The sequence below is a fragment of the Myotis yumanensis genome, unplaced genomic scaffold (genome assembly GCF_028538775.1).
Source record: "Myotis yumanensis isolate MYYU_CA2020_CCGP unplaced genomic scaffold, mMyoYum1.0.hap1 SCAF_15, whole genome shotgun sequence".
In the NCBI taxonomy this organism is placed as follows: Eukaryota; Metazoa; Chordata; class Mammalia; order Chiroptera; family Vespertilionidae; genus Myotis; species Myotis yumanensis.
Window position 1 is genome coordinate 54,284,036 of NW_027223766.1, and position 25,500 is coordinate 54,309,535.

General features: G+C 55.3%; 1 protein-coding gene across 4 annotated transcripts in view; it reads right to left on the reverse strand.

Annotated features, from left to right (window-relative positions):
* ARHGAP39 (Rho GTPase activating protein 39) overlaps positions 1-24,690 on the reverse strand; it is a 39,312-nt gene extending 14,622 nt beyond the window's left edge. For 3 of the 4 annotated variants that reach the window (XR_011468267.1, XM_070392568.1, XM_070392567.1), the window contains exons 1-5: positions 24,568-24,690; positions 7,171-7,332; positions 4,336-4,767; positions 3,837-3,920; positions 142-1,513 (exon numbers count right to left, since the gene is read on the reverse strand). Coding sequence is in view for 3 of the 4 variants with exons in the window: in XM_070392568.1 (XP_070248669.1) it covers positions 142-1,513; positions 3,837-3,920; positions 4,336-4,767; positions 7,171-7,250 (1,968 nt within the window). In the remaining variant the exon portion in view is untranslated. Of the gene's footprint in view, positions 1-141; positions 1,514-3,836; positions 3,921-4,335; positions 4,768-7,170; positions 7,333-24,567 lie in introns of those variants that run through there. The other variant, XM_070392569.1, reaches the window with a different exon arrangement.
* Between the last annotated feature and the right edge of the window lie 810 nt (positions 24,691-25,500).

Consider the following 25,500-nt stretch of genomic DNA (forward strand, 5'->3'; position numbering starts at 1 on the left):
CTGCCAGCACCCAGGTGGGCCTCACCAGGAATGGAGGTGAGGGAGGCCTGCCCTGGGGGAGTCCTTGGAGGTATCTGCTACCGGTCCACCTGGCTGTCAGCAACCGTGAGTGACCCACCCCTGCCTGCCAGCTGTTCATACCTGTGAGGGGTGGAGGTAGGGTTCGGGTGAGGCCAGGTTGGTCTGCACAGAGACGCTTTTCTCGAGCAGGATCTGGGGGAAGGCGAGCCTCTCCAAGGCGCCCCTCTGCCAGTGCCTGCTGCTCTCCTGCTGGGCCAAGGCCTCATCCTCGCTGAAGGCGCGCACCACAGGCCCGGGCATGGGGAGTGGCACGGCCCCATCACTCTCGTAGCCTGAGCCGTCCTGCTGGGAGTCCCAGCTTCCCCTCTGCTTCATGTGGAAGTGGGCCTGCTGCGCCTCCCACGCCAGCCTCGCCTGTGCCAGGAAGGGTTCGGCCCCACCCCGTGCCCCGTCTGCCTCGCCTGTCTTGGCCTCCATGTGCTTTGGGGCCAGGCTGGGCCCACACTTGGGCCGCTCCTCAGTCAGGGACTGTGGGAGCAGGTCGAGGTCCCCAGGGCTATCGGTGGACGAGGCACTGGGGGCATGGCACAGAGAGGGGTTCCTGCTCTTTCTCTTGCGTGTGCCTGGGGAGTAGCCTGTGGAGGACATGGTGTCCTGCTGGCTGGACCAGGACATGGCATCATCCTGGGCCTGGGGGAGCGGCGAGGGTGGAGGGGCGTGCCGCAGCTCAGGCCCTTCCATGCTGCTATAGTCCCCGGACGTGACCCCCAGGCGCTGGTCCCGCAGCAGGCAAGGGCTGGGCTGTAGCGAGAGGGACCCCCCACCAGGGTTGGGCGTGTACTTGTGCCGCGGGCCTGCCCGCAGCCTGGGGCTTGAGCCAGCCTGCTCCACATACACCAGCTGCCGCACATACTCCTTCCCTGCAGGGCTGTACTCCAGGCTCAGGAAGCGCTCTGGGCACTTCTGCCGGGTGAGCACCAGCTGCTGGAATGGGGAGGCAGAGGCATGCTTGGGCGACTGGGGGAAGGGCACGGGCTTCCGGCCAGGAGAGCGCTGGGGGGAGCCACCCTGGCAGGCACTGCCGGCCTCATACTGCACGTCCATGGGGGGCTCATCGTAGATGGGGGCCTGGAATTCGATGGGGGGCTCCTCGTAGAGGGGGGGCTCGTAGGCATAGCGCGGGGAGGAGGGCTGTGAGTCGCAGGCTGGCTTGCGGGGCTGGGCCAGCAGTGGGGAGCAGCTCCCCAGCTCGGACCTCTTCAGGAAGGGCGATGGCCTCCGCTCCGGGAAGAAGACTGAGCTGTCTGCGTCCGGGGCAAATGTCTGCAGGCTGGGTGAGTGCTGCCCACCTGAGGGTCTGCGGGAGCGGCCCCCAGGCTGGCTGTCCAGGGCGTACCCGTTGCCCTGTGGGGAGAGGAAGCTGGGCTCCCGGTCAGCAACTTTGATGAGCATGCGCTCCTTGGTGCCCGAGTTCCACCGGAGGGAGGAGGTCCTGGGGGAGGGACAGGCACAGGTTACCTGGAGGCGGCACTGGGGTGCACAGGCTACTGGTGGAGGCGGAAGTCTGTCCCTGCTGCCAGCCTGGACCGTCACCCACCCACCCTGGTCATTTCTCTTCCTCCTCCTCATCCCCCCTCCTCCTGTGGGGGCCTGGTCCTTACAGGAGGGGCTCCCTGTAGATGCACCTGACTCAGCCTTGCAGGCTTCCCCTCCAGGGGCTCCCCTGCAGGGAGCTCCCCCAGGTCCCCAATTGGACGGCATTCGGACACTCCCTGCAAGGGCTCTGGGTGTCTCTGCTCTGGCCCTGGCCCAGCACCACACACAGCACTGTCTGAACAGAGTGGAGCAGCCCTCCCAGAGGCCTGTGGAGTCAGCTGTTCATAGTGTTTTCTCACAATCCTTCATGTTTGTGTTGTCAGCTGTTACATCACTGCTTCTGTTTCTGATTTTATTTATTTGGGTTTTCTCTTTGTTTCTTGATGAGCATGGCTAATGGTTCATCAATCTTGTTTATCTTTTCAAAGAACCAGCTATTGGTTTCATTGGTCTTTTGTATTGTTTAGTCTCTATGTCATTTATTTCTGCTCTAATCTTTATTATTTCCTTCCTTCTACTTACTCTGGACTTTTCTTGTTGTTCTCTTTAAGTTGTAGGGTTAAACAGTTTAGTATTATTTTTTCTTGTTTTTTGAGGTAGGCCTCTCAGGACTGCTTTTGCTATGTCCCAGATATTTTGGGTGGTTGTGTGTTCATTTTCATTTGTTTCCAGGAAGGTTTTTCTTTCTTTCTTGATCTCATTGGTAACCCATTCATCACTATTATAAAAATCCCATGGCCGTGCTGCCGTCACGCCGTAACGACCAAATGCCAAAAGGCACCTGCTGAAAGTCATATGATTTCTTCATGGGAACAAGTGTTGCTCTGTTCAAATCTCATCTTCCAATGAAGGTCAATGTAAGTGCTCCTGAGAAGGAAAGGTGAGGGTAGGAAACTAGTCTTATCTCCATCCACAACTGTCTTCAAGGTGGGCGGGGCTGCGTGTGCGGCGAGGTGTGCACAGCTGGGCGGGGACTTGACGCTGGGATCCCGAGGCACCGGGTCTGGGTCTCTCGCGATTTCACACGGTGGGCCTCTAGTTGTTTAATAACATGCTATTTACCCTCCATATGTTTGAATGTTTTAGGCCATTTTTACCGTAGTTGATTACTAATTTCATTCCACTGTGACCTGAGAAGATGCTTGGTAGGATTTCCGTCTTCTTGAACTTGCAGAGACTTGTTTTATGTCCTAACATGTGGTCTACAGCCCTGTGTCCCTGGAGGCCACATGTATCACACCCACATCCCCTTTGGGTACAGAGACCCAGGACTCAGCTGCTGTCTGTCAGCTCCCTTAATACATTTTATTTCTGGAGTTGTCCGCCTCTTTCTTCAGTCTCTTGGCCCCGTCTTCCTTTTAAGGTTGGATCCCCTGCACCTTTTGGCATTTGGTCATTACGGCGTGACGGCGGCACTGCCACAACACAGAGGCCCACCAGCCAGCCTCCCGCACCAGCTTTACTGACGAGGACAGAGGCACAAGGAGGCTGGAAATACGCCCATGGTCACACAGCCACATGGCTGAGCCCAGGGTTGGCTCAGATCCCCTCCTGGGGTGTGGAAGTACAAACCCGTTTACCACTTCTAAGCTCAATCATTAAAAGCTGCCGGAGCAAAGGCCCCTCAGGTCTTCAAATTCCTCCCCAGCACTGGGGTTACTCCTGGTCTGTGCTGGGGCACCCAGGCCACCCACAGGCACACACCCACCTGGACCCCCACAGCTGGGGCAGGAGACTCCTGCTGCAGCCTGGACACAAGAGCTGGCCAAGGAATGGCCCCACCCAGCATAATGGCTGCTGCCACCCCAGGGTCCCAAGTGTCATTTCCAGAACCTTCCAACACCCTGCAAGGTCAAACCCAGGGCCAAGAGAGGCCCAAGCGCCCTTCCCTACAACCAAAGCCAAGGTGCCCCTTCACCCGGGAAGTGTGTGGTGCATGGCCGGGCGATCCCAGGAGACCACATGCTGAGGGGCTTCCTTGCTTGGCCAGAGGCCCCCATGGTCCTCAAGGTGGGCCGTGGCAAGGTTCTCCTAGAACCAAAAGCTGCCACAGGAACCTGGGGCCGCTCGGAGGTCTCTGCCCTGCACCGGCGGCCCCACCACGCACAGCCACTGGGCGCTTCTTGCTGAGCCAGACTCTTTTCCAGCTCACCCGAGAGCTGCCAAGAAAACCACCCTCCGCCAGGAGACAGGGCCAAGCCTGAGACAGTGGGCTCTACCTGTAGTGGAGAAGCTGGCCGTCTGCACTGTAATCCCGGTAAACCTCATAGTCCTTCTCAGGAAACACTCCTGGTGGGGAAGAACTGAAAGGCAGCAAAATGAAACCAAGGCCATGAGCATGAGAAATAGGCTGCATTTAAAACAGCAGCCTTCCCTTTGATTGTGTGTGTCACCCTTTGTGTTTCTCAGGGGGGACCCCAGTGTCCTGGCTCCTGCCCACAAAGCTGTCCCCTTCATCAGGGTAAATGATTATTTCTTCCCCCTGATCTGACCCCTGTGCAGCCCAACTTCCCCCACCATGCAGGAGCACCCGCCAGCTGTGCAGGTCCCAGACGCACAGAATCTGCCTGTGCCACCGGCCCTTCCCTTCCAGGCATTGCCATCGTCCTCAGAGGAGCAAGACGGACCCCACTGTGCAAGTCAGGTCTCCAGGTTTCCACTGTCCCTGGTGAAACCCAGCCAGCCCCCACCTGCCCCACGGGCCCCCACCTGCCCCACCTGCCACTTTCCTCCTTTGCCGCCCCAAAGGCCATCTGCCGGCTTCTCCCCAGCGGCTCCTGTGCCTTCTCCCCAGGGTCTGGCTCGGGGTCCAGGGAGGAGCTGGTGCTGCCATCGCGGCTGAGGCTGCTGCCACGCCCAGGGCTGTTGTCCGCGGAGGCGCGAGGGGACTCCGTGTTCTGCTTCAGTGTCTGCAGCTTGGCCAGGGGGATGATGTCGCAGCCCTGCGGCCGGTGCCACACGGTGCGCTGCGTGGTGGCGCTGTAGTAGTAGAATCGCGACGTGTTGGGGTCGAAGAGCTCCCACCACTGGTTCTCGCTGGTGCGCTTGATGCGGACGCCCGCGGGCGGGTCCCACACGCACTCACCGGTGACCAGGTTGGCGTACATGCGCTCGCGCGTGCGCGGCTCGATGATCTCCACCCATTCCAACCTGGGAAAGAGCCAGCGTGAGTGTGTGGGCAGGCGGCCCTGCCCCAGACCCGTCCCAGCCCCCAGCACCATGGAGCACCCACCCACTGGGTGCGCCTGCAGGGGGCACTCGCTCGCCACGTAGCTTCAAACGCTAGATAGCCGTCCTTATACCACAAGACCTCCTTGAAGCTGACCAGTGTCTCTTCACGTTCAACGTGGGGGGCACACAATCAGGCCATCACAGAAACAATTTCAGATGATAAAAAAGTTGGAAAGATGGCCTTCCTCCAGCTTCCCCTGTTAGTACCCAAAGCACCGGAGGGTCAAGGTCTGGCAGGACGGAAGGCCAGTGACACAGCCCAGGGGCCAGGCTCCCCGGCTTCACATTGCGGCCCCCTCCGGGCTGGAGTGCGGGGGGAGCTGCTGTGTGGGAGCTGCTGCCTCTCGCCATCGCTGGGCCCACTACTTCAGCGCTGTGGACTCTGCCTGCGACACCATCACCAGCTGCTGGCCACCCACTGCCCTGCTCCCCTGCTCCTCTCCCTTCCATGCGGGAGGCAGGGCTCCGTCCTGGGCGTCTTGTAACAGAGACTGCCGTGGAACACTGGCAGCTGCCACGTGTCAGGCCACCTTTACTCCTTGTTTCTAAGAACTGTCATCAGTGCATTGGAGCCAAACTGATGACACACTGGGGAGCAAGAGCTCAGATGCTCCCAACACTTTTCTACTTTGCTGTCCTCTCCGAGTTTTCTACGATGTTACAGATCGCTTACTTTCGTAATCAAGCCCTGGTTCATAGGTCCGTCCTCAATCCTCAGCAATGCTGGCCGGGCTTAAAAGATTTTTTTTTAAAAAATAAAACTCCTGCTGCCCTGGTTGGTTTGGCTTAATGGATAGAGCATCGGCCTGAGGACTAAAGAGTCCCTGGTTCACCGAAGCCGGTTTGGCTCAGTGGATAGAGCGTCGGCCTGCGGACTGGGGGGTCCCAGGTTCGGTTCCGGTCGGGGGCATGTGCCTGGGTTGCGGGCACATCCCCAGTGGGAGGTGTGCAGGAGGCAGCTGATCGATGTTTCTCTCTCATCGATGTTTCTGAATCTCTGTCTCTCTCCCTTCCTCTCTGTAAAAAATCAATAAAAAAAAAAAAGAGTCCCTGGTTCAATTCCAGTCGAGGGCACATGCCCGGGTTGCAGGCTCATCCCCACTGGGGTGTGCAGGAGGCAGCCAATCAATGATTCTCTCTAATCACTGATGTTTCTCTCCCTCTCCCTTCCTCTCTGAAATCAATAAAACTATATTTTAAAAAAAGCTTGAGGCTTGTCTTTTCACTCTCTTTATAGTACCTTGACTTTTGATGAAAAGCTTGTAACATAGTTGAATTTATAAATCTTTTTCTTCATAATTTCTCCTCTGTCTATTGTGTTTAAGAAATTTTCCCTATTTCTAGGTCAAAAATATTCTAAGTTGACTTGCAAAGTTTTACAGCTTTGCCTTTCATGAATTTCATGAAATTCTTCATCTACCTGACTTTTGTTTACGATGCAAAACCTTATTCTCCCCACATGGACGACCAGGGGTCCCCATGACGGGTGTGGCAGGGCACCTGTGTCTGAGCTCCTGCTGGCTCGCTGGCCCAGCCTCCCCTGACCAGCACCAGTGTCTGAACAGCACTGGCTGTGCACTGGGTGCAGCATTACCCAGACCCCATATCCTGCTTCTTCAGTCACATCCAGGCTATTCTTGACCCTGTGTTTCCTATGAATTGTGGAATCACCTGTCAACTCTCACACACTCTGTTGGCACCTTCACAGGATCTATTCCAGGAGAAAACAGAAGCCTTTGTGCTGACTTAGTCTTACGCCCAACCATGGTGCATCCACTCATTTCGGTCTTCTCTAAAGGGTCAGATTTACTCATGGTGACACCTCCCTGGGCGATGTGTGCCAACACGGCCATGACATCTGTGGCCCGCCCTGGACGATGTGTGTCAAGGGTGGAGGGTGGAAGAGGACACAACGGTCACAAAGGGTGAATCTGGTCAGAGGACACATTCCTGTTCTTGCAACTTTTCTGTAAGTGTGCCATTATTTCCAGACAAAGTTAAAAATTAGAAAACTAAAAATGAAAGAAAAAAGAAAAATGATGAGCTACAGCTACCTGCCTTGGGGTGGATTGATGCCCAGAGAGGGCACAGGGATTGGGCCCAGCATCAGGGCCTGCAGAGTGTCTGGCCCAGGCAGCCGTGTCCACTTGCGTGAGAAAAACCTCTCCCTCTGTCTTGCATCCAGGGGACAAAGTGGGGGCTATGCCTTCGGGCTAGGCTTCCACGGGAAGAGGGCAAACTCAGAAGCAATTGCAGATCAGCCTCGACGCCCCTCACGGAGCCAGTCCTCTGATGGCCTAGCCCCGCAGTGGCTTCCCTCACCTGGTGCTCGGCCCCGAGGCCCGAGGCTCTGGCAGGCCAGCATGATGGCTCTCACATTCGCAGTCCTGCGCCTGGGACATCGCAGCCTCTCCCCGTGACCCTGGCGGACAGTCAGCGGATCATCGGGATGCCCCCTTCAGCACCACTAGGGAAGGTGCCACCCTGCAAGAGAGCACTGCTGTCTAAGCACATACACCCAGAAACATGCTATTAGACCTTGGGGTTCTGGAGCCAGTAACAGCCCAGAGCGCTGGTGAGAGTGAGGAACGCCCAGTCCTGAGCCAGTTTCTCAGGTCCCTGGGCCCTGCCCCCGAGCCCCAGCCGGGACCCAGCCCTTGCCAGCCCATGAGAAGGCACCCAGACACCCTCACCAGCTGCCCCCAGGAAAGCTGCCCACTGCCTGTCAGATGTAGTGCCCTCGGGCGTCAGGCAGGGCACTATGGTGACAACATGGGTGAAGCACATGGCACAGCCCGACAGGGCAATGCTCCAGAATTTTTGATGCAGCTGATTCATAACAAAGAGTGGACTTCTCAAAAGTGTTGATTACATACAAACATGGGGCGGGGGGGATCTTGACCCAAAACTCAATTCCAGATAAACTGTAGATCTAAATGTTAAAAGTAAAACAAAAAGGCCTTTAGGAAAAATGTAGACAATAATCTTTGTGGTCTTACAGTAGGTACAGGTATCTTAATCAGAAAAACCTGCCCGGCCAGTGTGGCTCAATGGTTGAGTGAGGATTTATGAACCAGGAGGTCACAGTTCAATTCCCCTTCAGGGCACATGCCCAGGTTGCTGGGGCTTGATCCCCAGTAGGGGGTGTGCAGGAGACAGCCAATCAATGATTCTCTCTCATCATTAATGTTTCTATCTCTCCACCTCCCTTCCTCTCTGAAATCAATAAAAAGTATATGTAAAAAATTAAAAATACATATATATTAAGAATTAAATGTTATTGTTTTTTAAAAAGAAATTAAAACAAAAAAGAAATTTAAAAATCAAACTATAAGACTTTTCATTGCTAGTTTTGAGCAATTTGATTATGATGGGCCTTGTGTAATTTTTAAAAAAATGTATTTTATTGATTTTTTTACAGAGAGGAAGGGAGAGGGATAGAGAGTTAGAAACATCGATCGGCTGCCTCCTGCACACCCCCTACTGGGGATGTGCCCACAACCAAGGTACATGCCCTTGACCGGAATTGAAGTTGAGACTTTGATCTAGGTTTCACCAAACAGTTTTTCTGTCCCTCCCTCTTGGGAGCTCCAATCACACATGGGAGCCGCGGCCCAGGCCACAGAGAGTCCTGCCCTTGGGACTCTCAAATGGAAGGGTTACAGAGAGGAAGAGATGAGAGAGAAACATCGATCAGCTGCCTCCTGCACACCCCCTACTGGGGATGTGCCCGCAACCAAGGTACATGCCCTGTGGGACCCTTCAGTACACAGGCCGACGCTCTATCCTCTGAGCCAAACCGGTTAGGGCGGCCTTGTATAATTTTATTAACATTTCTTGTGCTTAGGATTTGTTGAGACTTTGATCTAGGTTTCACCAAACAGCTTTTCTGTCCCTCCCTCTTGGGAGCTCCAATCACACAGACGTCAGCCCTCGGCCAGGTGTCCCACATTTCCATCATGCTCTTTCCTGCTTGTGTTTATTTAAAAGTACTTTTCCTCTCCTTGTTTTAGCGTGGATCAGTCTTACCGTTTTGTTTTCAAGTTCACTCATCTTTGCTTCTGCAATGCCTATTCTGCTGCTAATCCCATCTAGTGTGCATTCATACGGTTTACTTTAAACTCTGGAAGTCTAACTTGGATTTAATTTTTAGTTAACTGCCTTTACTTCACCTGTCTGTACTTAATGTGTCCAATGTTTCCCTTAGTTTTTGAACTTATGGAATGCAATTATAATTGCTTTAAGGACCTGGTCTACACAGCCTATCCTATAAGTCAGTTTTGCATCAGTTTTGTTTGACTTTTCATTACATTATGAGTTGTATTTTCCTGTTTCTTTCCATGCCTAGTCATTTTTTATTGGATGCCAGAGACGGTGAATTTTACCCTCGGAAGCTGTGTACCTCTGTGTCCCTTCGGTCTACCCGCCCTGGTCTTCTCTCTAATCACGTTTTTGTCTGTTTTTTTTTAAATGCAGCATGTTCTTCCGAGCAGCCTGTCCTCTGAGGACCAATTCGTTTTCAGCCACGGCCACCCTGTCACCTGCTGTTGCTAACTGGGCTCTCAAGTTTGTAATGTTTTTGTTTTTTCTTTCTTAGTTTTTCTCACATTCTTTCCTTTGATTAATTTTGTCTCTTCTTAGAGCTCTTCTCTCTTTATATGTTTTGAATGTTTTTGGTGCAGAGACAGTTCTATCAAAAATTTCCTTCTGCCCTAACCGGTTTGGCTCAGTGGATAGAGCAGGGGTCCTCAAACTTTTTAAACAGGGGGCCAGTTCACTGTCTCTCAGACCGTTGGAGGGCCGGGCTATAGTTTAAAAAAAAACTACGAACAAATTCCTATGCACACTGCACATATCTTACTTTGAAGTAAAAAAACAAAACGGGAACAAATACAATATTTGTATTTGCATGTGGCCCGCGGGCCGTAGTTTGAGGACCCCTGGGATAGAGTGTCGGCCTGCGGACTGAAAGGTCCCAGGTTCGATTCTAGTCAAGGGCATGTACCTTGGTTGCGGGCACATCCCCAGTGCGGGGTGTGCAGGAGGCAGCTGATCGATGTTTCTCTCTCATCGATGTTTCTAACTCTCTATCCCTCTCTCTTCCTCTCTGTAAAAAAATCAATAAAAATATTTTTAAAAATTTCCTTCTGTTTTCTGGGCTAATCTTCTTCTAAACATCTTCTCGGCAGCCGTTCCATTGCACCCACTGCCTCTTTTCTTCGCTTTCTCTAGTGTCTACCTAAGGGTCCCTTGCTGCCCCTGATTACTGCTCGTCCCTAAGGAAAGAGACAAGAGTCAGACAGACTGAAATCAGGCGTGTTGTCCCAGAAGGCTCTATTGCCAAGTTTTCTTACAGGCTCTGCTCTGAAAACGAGTTTCTGGTCTATTAGGGCATTTTTTGGTTGCAAGAGACAGCAACTCAGCTCAAATGGAAGACACAATGTCCTGCGCCTCCCCTGGGTGAGCCCCAAGGGCAGGACTCTCAGCAAGGCCTGCAGCTGCCTCCTGCTCTGCCATGCTGGCTGCCCTTGCAGGCCTGCTCTCCGTCTGCCACACAGCAACACCCCATTCCCTCAGGTGCCAGCAAGCGAGGTGCGAGGGTTTCTAACGGGCCATCAGGGCCTCGGTCACAGTCACAGCTGGTGCTGCCAGGTGGGTGGGAGGAGGGCGACTCCCCAGCAACAGCTCTTTCAGAGTGACCTTGGCCCTGCCCACAAACTCCAGCCCGGACCCAACCCTTGCTAGTCGGGGAGTAAGTCCATGTAAGTCCATGGGAGCCGCGGCCAAGGCCACAGAGACCCTCGTCTCGGCCAACGGTCGGCAGCTCCACAGCAAGTTGGGGTTTCCCATCTCCTCCCCATTTCCCCAGTGGGGTCTTACAGAAATGCAGGTGGAGCACCCGCCTTCCTCTGGCAGCGCACCTCCCCCGGCACCATGCCCCGTTCTCCACGCCCACCAGGCCACAAGCCCCTTCTGTCAAGTCCACGTTCCACTGGTGCCCCTCAAAGTCCTCTTTGTTCAACACAAACTCAGTCCCCTCAAGGCTCAGGCTTTCACTCCTCCCAGCTGGCTGACATCCTCCTCTGACTTAAATCTTGTTCCCTATTTTTCATTCTTGTTGTTCATTTCGGTGAATAAACAAGTGTTGACTCAGCCATGGCTTCCAGAAGGCCGGAGTGCCTCTCTCACTGCTGTTTCCCCAAGTTTCCCCATGTGAACAATGAGTGCTCTGAGTCCCACGTCTGCAGGCTGGGCTCTGAGCAGCAGACACAATGCCCCATTCTGCCAGGCAGGGCGGCTGGCATCTCCGGTCCCCTGCTCCAAGGATGACCACCCTAACCGCTACAGCTGTGGCCCAGCCCCTCAAGTCATGGAATCAGCTCGCAGGTTAACATCAGCTTCCAAACCCTCCCGGGCCACCCCACGGAGGAAGGACGCGTGTGTGGAACCACATCATCGGGCAGAAAGTGAATCTGACGGTGATGGTGGCGTTGTCTCTGAAGCACTTGGAAAGCTGCCACCTCAGGGATGGAGCTGGCTGCTGCCTGGTGCCTAAGGTCACAGGACAGGCAGTCAGGACCCCTCCCCCCCCCCCCCCCCGCCCCAACCACTGGGCCGTGGCCAAGCCCCCACTGTCCCTGCCTTCCTGAACTTCCCTTGCCAACTAAACGGCACCAGGGGTCCCGGTGGGACCAAGAACAAAATATGCGAGTTGTCAGAACAGAGAAGCTGGTCACGAGCAGCGAGAGCCGCCCCTTCAGCAGCACGGCGCTGCCCACTGGGCTCGGAGACACGAGAGCAGCGGTGGCAGGCTCCACGACAGAGGGGCAGCACTCTCAGCCTGCAAGGCTGTGCCAACACACACCCTGCCACCCCCTCCAGTGCCTTGAGGGTCAGAGGTCTCCGTGCTGCTACACCCGCCCCACCTTACATGGCAAACCGGGGGCTTCGGCAGGGGTGCTGGGGGCAGCTCGGTGATCTCAGACCCAGGACAGAGGACCTGGTCCCAGGGGAAGGAGAGCCAGCAGCACCTTGCCACAGAAGATGTTCTTATTACTGAAACCTCACTGTGATGGTTTAACATCTGAAACTAGGGTAATGACTCTGCTTACAACTGCATTCCCAGTGCCTAAACTTTTGCTCAGTGAATCAACAAACACTAAATGAATCACTGGCTGATCTCCTAACAGAAGTCTCCTTTCGAATGAAAAAGGTTAAGAGAGGAAGGGGGACACACTCAGGCCACAGGGCACCCAGCAGGCCGGCCCTGCCCCAGGCCACCGCTGCTAAAAGGAGAAAATGGGGGTCTCAAGGAAAAGAAGAAAAGTCTTAAACAGTGAAACTGAAAACACAGAAGGCCGTGCCAGGCAGCCTGGCCCACCTTCCGGCCCAGGACACCCGGCCTCGGGACCTGAAGTGACGGATCCTGTGCTTGGCAACAGGGAACGGAACCTTCGCTGCGCACATTTCTGCCCCCTGCTTTCAGTCTGTTTGCTTCCTGTAGTTTTATGCTCTGCTTTTGTCCTCTGCACTTAGTTTTAAAATTGTATTTTCAATAAAAGTGTTTTTTAAATATTTGTTATTTTATTATTATTATTATTTGTTGTTGTTGTTAATCTTCACCCGAGGATATTTTTCCATTGAATTTTTAGAGAGAGTGGAAGAGAGAGGGACAGACAGAGAGAACCATCAGTGTGAGAGAAACACATCGATTGGTTGCCTCCTGCATGAGCCCTGACCAGGGCACGGCCGGGAGGAGCCTGCAACCAAGGTACATGCCCTTGACCAGAATTGAACCCGGGACCCTTTGGTCCGCAGGCTGAAGCTATATCCACTGAGCCACACCAGCTAGGACAATAAAATAGTTTTTAATTTCTATCAGTGGTCATTACAACTTTTCTCAAAAAATCCTCAAGCCTACATTTCTCCAGTTCTCAGCTGTTTCCAGGTCACTTCTCACCTGTCTGTGCAGGTGGGGGGCAGCCCGCCAGGCTCCTGGGGGTCCCACTGGGGAGACAACGCCTCTCCTTCCCTCCCCTCTCCTCTGCTCAGTATCTTGTATGAGTCTTTAAAACAGAACTCACATCACAGCCTCCTGGGGTAGGTTTGCTGCCTGTTTCCTGGGAAAAGAAGCTGAGGAGGGCCCTGCACTCTGTCCTGGCCAACGCCCCCAAATGCTCCATGCAGACGAACCCTCACTTGAAGGAGGCTGGTCACCTTGAAAGTCACCCCAGCCCAGGCCTCTCGGATGGACAACACAGCGGAGCAGCCCTGAGGGCTCTGAGCCCCCAGCCACAGCACTCAGCCTTCCCCCACCCACCCCAGAGCCATGGGCTGCCCCTTGGGGACCCGGGCCTTGGGTGACATGCCCCACAAGGGGAGGTGGCCAGCCCCAGAACCAGGTGTCAGTGTGAAGAAATGGGGCTCGGCGCCCACTGAGGACCTCGCAGCCCCAACAGTCACTTGGCACCACGGGCAGTGAATACGCGGGAAATTCACTCGGCGTGACAACACCTGCCCTGCTCCCAAGAGCTGCAGGCATAGCACCTCTGTGGACTCCTCCCACCTGGGCTCCTGTGGCCCCCTGCCCCAGCCTCAGTCCTCGTCCCACATGTGAGCCGGGAGCGGTGCAGGGCCACGGCCTGGCCACACCAGCCTGTGCCAACACTGAGCTTCAGTGGGTAGCAGGACGGCCAGCAGGCGAGGAACACACCCAGAGCAGGGCAAGATGCCGGCACCGACACACCATGTTTGAGGGACCCCGAGTCACCATCCGGGCCCTTGCCATCCCCCATTCCCATGGTGGGCAAGTTCCAGTGGTGAGTGGGTGAGAAGATCCTGGATGCCAACTTCCCACGCGGGCGCCGGAACAGAAGATGCTCTGTGCTGCCCGCGGGCCTGTGTGGAGGGAGGCCCGCCCAGGAAGCGGCAATCTGCTCCTGGAACAGGGTGATGCCCCTCCCGCAGCCGGGGCCACTGTGCCCGCTCCTCAGCCCCGAGTGTGAGCACCCACCCCAGCCCTGTCCTGTCCTGTCCTGTCCCCAGGGCAGCTCCATACCCTCCTACCCACAGGCTGGCAGGTCCGCCTGCAGACACTGGGTGGTGCTGACCGTGTGTGCGGACACGTGTGTATATATGAGCACATGAGAGCATGTGCCACCCTGTGTGGGCACATGTGTAGGCCTGACAGGGTCCGCAGTGGCCCTTCTCCCTGCTGCTCCTTACTCCCTCAGGCACATGCCCCACCACGTGGCCACCCTGCACCTGGCCCGGCCTCTGACCTCTCCAGGAGCTCCTTCCACACCCATGAGACCTGGAGGAGAGGGTGACTGGAGGGAAGGGAAGGGGCCAACGCATGACAGGGTATCCTGAGTCTCCAGCCTCAGCCACAGAGCCCTCGGGTGGAGGTGAGCAACTGGAACAGTAAACAGCACCTGTCAGAGGCAGGGGCCACCTCCAGGAGGCTGGACCCTCGCATCCGGCGGGAGGTCTGGCACTCTGGAAGGCGGGGCTCCGAAACACAGCCCAGGGCCCCATGAGGTCCTGTCCCCCAGGTGAAAGGCCAGCAGACATTTCTCAAGTGCAGTTTGAGGATTTCCATGAACATATACACCCACGCAGCCGAGCAGAGCCCACGGAAGAGGCAGCTCATTGCTCGCTGGGGAGTGGGGCTTGGGTGGGAGTGGTGTGAGAAGCCACAGAAGGTCTGGTCTGAACTGAACCCAGGGAGGCTCCCTTTCAGGAAGAGGAGTGAAATGAAGTTGTTTTCAGATGCAGACTCAAGAGCAGACCCTGAGAGCACGGAGGGCCGGAGCCGGAGGACTGAAGCATGCTCAGTGTTTCACAGGCAGAGAGGGCCATTTTTGAGTCAAAACCACACAGGCAGGTCAATTTGATGGGCAGTTACAGAGCTGTTCTCACCTGAAAGGTTCATCTACACCAGAAGAAAGTAAAACAAAACAAACTTTTAATACAATAAAAGCAGGGCATAAAACATCAGGAAACAGTCCCAGGTGGGGAGGCTGGGTCTGCACAGGGCCCCGGGCACAGCAGGGCCTCGGGGGTTGGGGGGCTGCACCCTGTGTCCGCAGTGGGTCTGAGGGGAGCCACTGCTGCCTCGGGGGGAGTGGGGAGGAGGGCTCCTGGTTACTTGCTGGAGTTTCCAGAAAACTGTTGATGAATCTGAGAAACATTTCACCGGAAAGGCCGAGCGCGGCCAGACGATGGGAGGACCAGAGCAGCAGTGGGAGCCTTCAGCACCTACTGGCGATAAATACCTGGGAGCAAACGTGCCCATTTCTGTCACAATAATGACGAGAAAGCTTTGACCAGCCTCTAAGAAAGAACAAACAAACAATATGAGAGTTTAAACTATTTTTTAAAAACGTTAAATCTGTTGATGAGTTGGGAGGATAGTTCAGAACCTCAGATGGCAAACACGAGGGGAAACCAGGAGTCGGCATGAGGCCTGGCCAGCAGCAGCCCTGGAGGGTCCGTGCAGCCTGAGCGCAGTAGCGAGGACAGAGCCTGGGACGGGCCAGAGCCCAGCTGCAGGCCCCAGGGAGAACCAGGCAGGAGTGGCACACAGGGGTCAGGCCTGGGGCAGGACGGAGGTCACCACAATCAGTGTCCTAAGGTCTCTGAATTGTTTTGAGAAAAGTAAAAATAACAGTTGAGTTTAGATTCTGATACATGAATTCTGCGTTTTAAAACATGTGGGGTGGCGGCCCCTATGGAAGCCGAGGAATGAATCCCAATCTAACAGAGGAGAAAAAAGAGAGAAAAAAAGAGAATCCAAAACAAGTTAAGAAAGGAGGAAAAAAGCAACCTGTCCCAAATGACAGGACGCGTAGAATACAGAGATGGCAGAAATAAACTCAGAGAGAAGAACCTTACGGAACAAAAAGGAGACAAACACTGTCAGACAAGATGTTTAAAGCCCCCGACACGTGCTTTATACCCAACACATTGAAAACATAAGGATGTGGGTTCTGAACGTCAGGAAGGCACAAGCTACCCCGACGACAAAGCTGGTGCAGCTCCAGGAATGTGGCCGCTCAAACAGGCCACCCAGCCGAGGAGGCGAGCGTGGGCAGAACCTCTAGGGCAGGAGACGGCTCGGCTCGCCAGGCTTCCTCTTGGGGGCACGCAGGGCTCAGATCCTTGCCCACCATCCATGGAACATTCCTGAAAACTGACCACATACCAGGGCCTAACGTGAGTTCTCAACAAAAGTCCAAGGATGGGCTGCCCAGCCCCAGTCCTTGTCCATGCGCACACACACACGCACACGCACACGCTGGCAGACAAGCCACACACAGAGCCCACGCGAGGCAGGCCCGTTGGTCAGCTGCTGTCAATACTCCAGCCTGCTGAGGGGAAAGGGAGGGTGTGGGTGCCGGCTCCGGAAACAAGCAGCAGCCTCGGGGACCAGGAGGCTGACAGACAACCACGCGTCACGGGCATGCGAGGCTGCAGCTGCCATCCCAGGGAGCCGAGGCCCCAGCGCACGCAGAGCTCCATGCAGTCTCCCTGCACGGACCTGGTCTGCTGACCACAACACTGCACTACGCGGTGAAGAGCAGGTCAGCCATGCGCATGTCAGGGTGGGTGTCTGCACTGATGTGCAGGGCATGACGACCTGTCGGGGGCTGGAGAATAAGCCACAAGAGACAGCCTTCTGTGTGGGTAACAGCATCACCCATAAGTCACCACGCAGACAGTGGAGGGGCAGCATCTGGCTTGAACTGTAGAACGACCCCTGACCCTTCAAAGTACCCACAGAGACTCGCCTCTAACACCTACTGCACACAGTGTAATGCACGGCAAGAGCCATACAAACACCTACTGTATGCAGTGTAACCGGCAGCAAGAACCACCTCTAACACCTACTGTGTGCAATGTAACGCCTGGCAAGAATCACCTCTAACACCTACTGTATGCAGTGTAACCCGCAGCAAGAACCACCTCTAACACCTACTGTATGCAATGTAACGCCTGGCAAGAATCACCTCTAACACCTACTGTGTGCAGTGTAACGCACAGCAAGAACCACCTCTAACACCTACTGTGTGCAATGTAACGCCTGGCAAGAATCACCTCTAACACCTACTGTGTGCAGTGTAACCCGCAGCAAGAACCACCTCTAACACCTACTGTGTGCAGTGTAACCCGCAGCAAGAACCACCTCTAACACCTACTGTGTGCAATGTAACGCCTGGCAAGAATCACCTCTAACACCTACTGTGTGCAGTGTAACCCGCAGCAAGAACCACCTCTAACACCTACTGTGTGCAGTGTAACCCGCAGCAAGAACCACCTCTAACACCTACTGTGTGCAGTGTAACCCGCAGCAAGAACCACCTCTAACACCTACTGTGTGCAGTGTAACCCGCAGCAAGAACCACCTCTAACACCTACTGTGTGCAGTGTAACGCGCAGCAAGAACCACCTCTAACAGTATGCCTGCCTCAGAGCCTGCGTGTCACCTGCTGCATGGGGGCAGCATCCTCCGTCCCCGTGGTGGCCCTCTCACTGCACCCCATGCGCAGCCCCTAGCAGGTGAGTCCTGCAGGCACACAGGTGACCACCCAGTGACAGGCATGAGGAGGACTGGAGGACAGAGCACAGGGCAGTCCAAGGGCGGGGCCAGGCAGGGCTGGAGGGCCCTGTGGAGGGGAGGCTGCCACAGGCACGCCTCTGCAGGCCCAGCAGCAAGTCGCCTTGGTGGCTCAGGAAGAGGTCCGAGCTTTGGATACAAGTTTAGAAGAAATCAGCATATAACAGAAACTCCACTTTCCCTAGTCCGTGTGTTTACAGGCAGGAGAGGGGACAGGCAGAGAGCCAGGCTGAGATGAACTAGCAGAGATGACTGAGGGGAGGAGAGGGCATGGGTGGCCTGGAGACAGGAGTGGGGGATGGGCTGAGCAGGTGGGAGGCAGGCACAGGACGGGGTGGTGGCCTGGGGGCATTCCCGGAGCCGCTGCTCTGAAACGTGCAGCAGGTGTACACGGTGCCAGAAGTGGTTCAGGGAGACACCACCACACGGGGCAGGGGCAGGGGCACTGTGGTGGGCACGGGGCCTGATTTTAGCTGAAAACTCCACAACACTTTAAACAGAGGCGTGAGCTGCAGCTCTGACAGCCCACAGCCTGCGGGTGATGACAGTCAAGCCCCCCTCCCCACCATGGACACGGCCTAGAAACTACACGGCCAAACTCTCACCACGCTTGCTGGTAAACCCTCTTCCCACCAAGACTCTGAAAACCCCATTTGCGCGCCCGTCTATGTTGAATGCACCTAGAAAACCACGGGGCTAAACCATGATTGTCTTCCTACGCCCACAGACGAGCCCAGGTGGCCATACTCATGGGCCTGGGCACTGAGGTAGTGGCCAGCACACAGGCAGTGAGCGGGGTGGGCTGGAGTGGACAGCAGGTTGCTGTGAGGCTGGACAAGGTGGTGGTGGTTCACAGTGCACAGGCTGCCAGGCAGCCATTGCAGGGGAAACCAAGAGCAGACAGAGGTGCCTGGTGTGACTTCTGCACGTGGGGGTGCCACCTCCCCTTCTCAACAGCCTTTTCCTGGCCCCCATTTCTCCTTTTACCCATTCAGTGTGCAATTTTAATCTATTTAGCACATGCATGGACGCCTGGTGGCTGTGCAGGGACCACGGCCCGGCTCAGATGCCCTGGGAGGCAGGAGAACTGGGCTGAGGGGGGGAACAGGAAGGGCTCCTGTTAGGACAAGCCCCAGGAGGGTCAGAGGAGCTGAAGGGGCACCTGAGTTTTGCTTTTCTGGGGTGAGGAAGGAACAGGAGCAGGGCGTGGCTTGGTGCACTCGGCTGGAGAGCAGAGCACGGGGGCCAGGGAGGAGGGGTGCGGTCTCCAGGACGGGCTCGGGACCTGCTCCTGGGCCAGCACACAGGCCACGGGCCTCCTGTGCACCAGGCTGCTGAGCAGCACCTTGGCCTCATGCAGCTGACGTCAGTGGCACCTCTCCCAGTCGGGACAATGACAAATGTCTCAGACAAACCACTCGAGTGAGAACCACAGCTCTGCACACCCCCCTGCGCAGCGCTGTGGAAGACAGAGGGCAGGGAGCCCACCCAGGAGGCGTGGCCGTCGTGCAGACGGGACCCGGTGCAGCCCCTGCTTGGCAGTGGCCCTGGTGACAGGGGAATGATAGGTTGGTAACTACTTGGGAGGTACCAGGAGCAACCCCCGGAGCAATGGGCTGTGGCCAGATGCCAAGCTTTCAGGTAGCCACCAAGCAGATGCCAGTCCCCAAGGTCCCCAAGCACCAGACACCAGAAGTGGAGAATGCAGGGTCTGAGGAGCCTGAAGGAGGCTGGCTCCAGTGCCCCAGGCTGAGCAGGGAGGGCTGCTGGCACCTCCTCTCCCCGCAAACCCCTGAGATGGCTCAGAGCACGGAACAGGCTTGTTTTCTCTGGGTGCGGTGGGAGGAAGGGGTCCACAGTATCATCTCCAACTATTTGCTCAGCCGTTCCCCACAAGAGGGCTGCATATCCTCCGCAGTACCAGGGGACGCCTGCCTATTAACGGAGAGAGGGAAAGAGTGTGGGTCCCCTCCCCTGGTGGGCTGGGGCAGGTGACCGGCTTTGGCCCATGGAAGCTGAGCTGTCAGCTGAAGCTTGAAGAGACACCGTTTCTGCCACTCTGCCATAAGGATGCCATGATCCAAACAATGGGCTCTCAGAGAAAAGCCACAAGCAAATGAAACGTGAGCAAGACGTAAACCTGCTGTTGTGAGCCACTGAAATGTTGGGTAATTTGTCACCTCAGCCTCCTGCTGAGAAAGCTGTCCAATTAACTCCCTGAACCAAATCTCTTCCTTCTCCAGCCCGTCCTGCTCACTCCTGTCAGGTAGATGTTCCTAATCCATTTTTTCAGGACTTGCCCTGCCCCCATTAGCTAGATGGCTACAATCTAAAGTCTTTCCCCTGAATCCAGACACTCATATTATAATCCTTATTTCCTCTTATTCCTTACACAACCTTCTAACCCCACAAACCACTCATAACCCAACTTCTTATCTTTGTTCCAACACCAGTTTCTGTTTCAACTAGTCAGTTCTGCCAAAGCACCCACAGACAATAAAAGTGAAGGCTTCAACAAAACTTTATTTATAAAGACAGGCAGGGGAACTAACACCTACTGTATGCAGTGTAATACAGACCTGGTCTGGAGAACTGTTTAAAGGGCTCATAGACTTAATAGGCTTTGCCCTTTTCAAACTTCTTCAAAGAACAGTGTGCCACAGTATACACACAACTAACTGAGCATAGATTAGATGTTCAGTTAGAAAGTACTGAATTAGCCCTAGCCAGTTTGGCTCAATGGATAGAGTGTCAGCCTATGAACTGAAAGGTCCCAGGTTCGATTATGGTCAAGGGCACATGCCCAGGTTATGGGCTCGATCCCCAGTGGGGGATGCGCAGGAGGCAGGTGATCCATGATTCTCTCTCATCGTGGATGTTTCTATCTCTCTCTCCCTCTTCCTTCCTCTCTGAGATCAATAAAATATTTATTATTTTTTTTAAAAAAGCCCTAACTGGTTTGGCTCAGTGGATAGAGATCGGCCTGAAGACTGAAGGGTCCCAGGTTCGATTCCAGTCAAGGGCATGTACCTTGGTTGCGGTCACATCCCCAGTAGGGGGTGTGCAGGAGGCAGCTGATGGATGTTTCTCTCTCATCGATGTTTCTAACTCTCTATCCCTCTCCCTTCTTCTTCTTTTTTTTTTTTAATTATTTTATGGATTTTTTTACAGAAAGGAAGGGAGAGGTAGAGGGATAGCAAGTTAGCAAGTTAGAAACATCAATGAGAGAGAAACATCGATTCAGCTGCCTCTTGCACGCCCCCTACTGGGGACGTGCCCGCAACCCAAGCACACGCCCTTGACCGGAATCAAACCTGGGACCCTTGAGTCCGCAGGCCGACGCTCTATCCGCTGAGCCAAACCGGCTAGGGCTCTCCCTTCTTCTCTGTAAAAAATTAATAAAATATATTTTAACAGCAAAAAAGAAAGTACTGAATTAATGATACTTAGGAAACATTATAGAATATTGAAAAAATCTCTAATACTCAGTAGTACAGTTTTCCCAGAGACTTCAAAAAAAAATTGGAAAAATCCACACCAAATGTAAAGTCAAGAAAAATTCCACCTGATGGAGCATAATAATGACCAATAAGCTCTTTTCACAATATACAAACTGTGTCAACGACCAGTATAAGTTTCTGAGTTTAGTGGGGAAGCAACTCCTATTATCAGAACTCTCAGACATATGAGGATAAACTCCATTTATGTCACCACCACATTCTGGGGAACAAGATGGCAGGCACTGCTGAGAAACTCCAGTTCCAGGGAAATACAAAACCCTGCAAATGCCTGTCCCAGGAAGCCCAAGACGGGAGCCGGCAGAGCGGGAGTGAGCCAGGCAACAGGCCCCGATGAGGAGGTCCATCCCAGCAGATGGGACAGTGTGGCCAGAGGATGGGGGTCAGGGTCAGACAGGGCCTCAGGGAGTAGGCCAAAGCTGCCAGGTAGCGCCAGGGACAAGTCCCCAAGGCTGACGGAAGCCACAGAAAGCAGGTCCTGGAGGCAGCAGAGAGGGTGTGGATCTACCTCGGGGAGCAAGGAAGGCAAGAGAAGAAGGGACCTGGAAGCAGGCAGACACTCCAGCTCGGTTTTGCCGGAAGCGTCTCCCAGACCAGCGAGCACAAGGCTGTGCTGGCATCCACATGCACCGAGCTAACTTGGGGAGGGAACATGTTAAGGCTCACAACGAATGACCAAATGACAACGGGTTGGTGGAAAGGCTCAGCAAAGGGGTCTTGTGAGCAAGCTGGATGCCTCCCTGTCAGCACAGATCACACAGACATTTTTCAAGAGCACCAAGAGCCTGAAAGAAGCCTAACCAGACACTGAGTCACTGTTATTAAAGTGTTCAAGGGCAGTCCCCGCCAGCACGCACGCAAGAGAGAAGGGTGGGATGGACATTTTATTTTATTTTATTTATTTTAAAAAATATATTTTATTGATTTTTCACAGACAGGGATAGAGAGTTAGAAACATCGACGATAGAGAAACATCCATCAGCTGCCTCCTGCACACCCCCCAACTGGGGATGTGTCCGCAACCAAGGCACATGCCCTTGACTGGAATCGAACCCGGGACCTTTCAGTCCGCAGGCTGATGCTCTATCCACTGAGCCAAACCGGTTAGGGCTGGATGGACATTTTAAAATCTATCTTGAGATATTTTCAAATTTGCTCACAAAAGCTGTTTTGTTACCATTTGTTCTGAACATTAAATGTTCTCGTTATAAATCCCACAAATGCCAAAAGACTACCTAAAGGGGAAGGGCTCCCCCCTAGTCTCAGTATCACACCGATAAAGAAGGCAGATGGTGTGTCTAGGGTAAGTCTGAGGTCCTTTCCCTCGATCTGAGAAAGGGAATCATCTCCTTAGGAAATTTTCCACTTTGTTCTGAAGCAAATTAAGTCTAATTTCTTCCAACAGTTTAGCAACATAGGATGTTACAGCACTGGTATATCCAAGTTCTCACTGTCTATTGCTATGTCCTTACTGTTACTTGAAGTTTGTTAGAAAGTTATCTTTTCTATTTCAAGGATAACACTGTAAAGTATAACAACTATGGCTTGGGTAGCATAATTAAAACAGAAAATTACCCAAGAACTCTAAATCTAAATCTTATTTCTGTCAACAACAATCCTACCAAATCCCAAGGGCAGTAAGAATTGGAGTATTCAGGTGGTTCATCGGAAGCTTTCTTTTTCTAAAAATATTTTATTTATTTATTTAAATATATTTTATTGATTTTTTACAGAGAGGAAGGGAGAGAGACAGAGAGTCAGAAACATCAATGAGAGAGAAACACCGATCAGCCGCCTCCTGCACATCTCCCACTGGGGATGTGCCCACAACCCAGGCACATGCCCTCGACCGGAATCGAACCCGAGACCCTTCAGTCCGCAGGCCGACGCTCTATCCACTGAGCCAAACCGGCTTTGGCTCTAAAAATATTTTAAAAGCAGTTCTATATAAGTTATCTAAGTACAGGAGACTTGTTCCTTGTGTATCGTCATAAAGACTTGTTTCTTGCCAGGCGTGGCTCAGTGGTTGAGCATCCCCCTATGAACCAGGAGGTCATGGTTTGATTCCCAGTCGGGGCACATGCCTGGGTTGCAGGCTTGATCCCCAGTGTGGGGCGTGCAGGAGGCAGCTGGTCAAAGATTCTTTCTCATCATTGGTGTTTCTCTCCCTCCCTCCCTCCCTCCCTCTCCTTTCCTCTCTGAAATCAATAAAAATATATTAAGGAAAAAAACACACTTGTTTCTCCACATATGGCCCGATCTTGCCTTTGTAAGAAAAGGGAGCCATTGACTTGATGTTAACATAAAAGGAGGAGGGTGAGGCTCTGAGACCACAGCAAATGCACCTGGAACCACATCTCGGCAGTGATGACATCCTAACTTTTGCGAACATTTACAATGTAACAAGCACCAAGCGTTTTACAGTTTTTAATTCGATGAGTCCTCATCACCACCCTATGAGGCCGCTATGATTGGCGCCCCATTTTACAGATGAGGGACCAAAGGCACCGAGTACAAAGGCCGGCTGGCGTCTGACTCCAGCACCCGCCCTCTTCCCAGCCTCTCGGCCAAGTGCGGGCAGGAAGGCCCGGGTCCTGCAGAGCCGGCGTCTGGCTCACCTGGTCGCCGGGACGCTTTATGGAGTGAGTCTCCTGGCTTTACAGTCGCGCCTCCTATCAGATCCCCGGCCCCTTCCCCCGCGAGGAGAAGCACACCTCGCTCATTGTGAAGGGAGCGCCCCGACCGGGAACCACCTGCTGTTTGCAGAGGCACCCGGGACGCACAGGGTTCAATTCCCCGCGTTGGCTTCAAAGACAAACCCCCTATTGTCTGCCCCGGGGGAGGGGCACGAGCCCTGCAGCGGCAGGTTTCCGCAGAGGTCACAGGAGGTTTGGTGAAACCGCTCGGCGCGGAGGGATGGCGGGGGGAGGGGAAGGGGCGCCGCATTTTTGCTGGTGAAGGCAGCGCAGCGCCCACAGCAGCTGCTGGTGGGAGCAGCAGGCCACACGCCCACAGCTGCCGTGGCCTCGCACCGGCTGCGCGTTGCAGATAAAAGACGGCCTGACCCAAGTCCACGGCCTGCCTCGCTCGCGGCCTCGGCACAAAACGCCCCACCTCCGCCCACTCCGCTCCCACAACCGAGGGGCGGCCGAGGGAATCCCACTCCGGGGGTCGCCTGCGGGGGAGGCGAAGCGCCCAGCCCGCCCCGCTGCAGAGGCCGCGTCCGTGGGGCTCGGCGGCCCCGCACCCGCTCCCGCTCCCGCAGGCGCGGACCCGGACAAATCCGGCGACCCCCACCCGCCGACGGCGCCCCGGAGGCCGCGCCGACGCCCGAACTCGGGCCGCAGCGCCCTCACGCCCACCCCGGCCGGGCGCTCACGCCCACTCACGCCCTCTCACACCCCGTCCAGCGCGGCCCGGGCCCTCGCCTCCCGCGCACCCCGCCCCTGCCGCGCCCGGCGGCGGCCCCGTCCGTCCCCAGCGGTGGCCGCGGTCCCGGATCCTCGCGCGGCCCCGCGGGGGCCGCTGCGCCGGCCTCTCCGCCATTTTCCCGGCCGCGCCGCCCACCGCCCGCGCTCTCACCTGCCGGCTGCGCGCGGGCCGCGCCGACACAGCCCCTCATCCCTGCCCGCGCGCCGCGCGTGAGATGCCAGCGGCTTCCCCGCCGCCGCCGCCGCCCGGTCCGCGTCCTCCGCCGCCGCCGCCGCCGCCTCCACCGGCCCAGTGCGCCTCGGCCGCGCGTCCTCCCGTCACCAGCGCAACCCCCCGCCTCCTGCCCCGCCCCCGCGCCGCCCGCGCCTGCCGCCAGGGGGCGCGGCCGCCGATCTCCTGCGCATGCGCGAGCGCCGGCGCGCGGAGTGCCGGGAGCCGGGAGCGCCGGGGGCCGGCTCCTCCCACGAGGCCGGCGCGGGGGCGGGTCCCGAGCCGCTGTTGGCACGCCGGGCTCAGCCTCGTCGTCGGTCCGTCCGAGCTGCCCGACGGGAAATCCCAGCCGCCGGAGCCGACGGGCAGGAGCGGGGTGGGTGTCCAGGGCTGTTCCCGCGATTGCCTGGAGAGAGCAGCCCGGTGCCCTCGGACCTGTGTTTCCGTCACACGTGAACTTTCCGGACCGGGCCCCCACCCTCCCCGAGCCAAGCCTCCTTCCTCAGGGCCCGCGCCTCCCGAACCAGCGGTCCTCACCTCCCCACCCCACCCCACCCCGTGCAGATTCTCTCCAAAGGGCGCAGCTCTGTTCCCACCTCCTCTGTGAGCCTGTCACCTGCTGGACAGAGAGCCGGGTCTCACCTGCAGGTCTTCGCCACCTGCCGCTGCTGGGGAGCGGGGGCGGGTGTGTCTGTGTGTGTGTGTGTGGTGTTTAGACTGCCGACCCAGGATCCGTTCTCCTTTTTCTTCCTAGAATTGGCTCAGTAGACTCTTTTAAAAGGCTTTCAGCCCTGGAAGTTAAACATTTTACTTTACACCTGTGACTTTTAAATCAGGACAGTCTACGTCCTCCATGTCTATCATTTTGTCTTC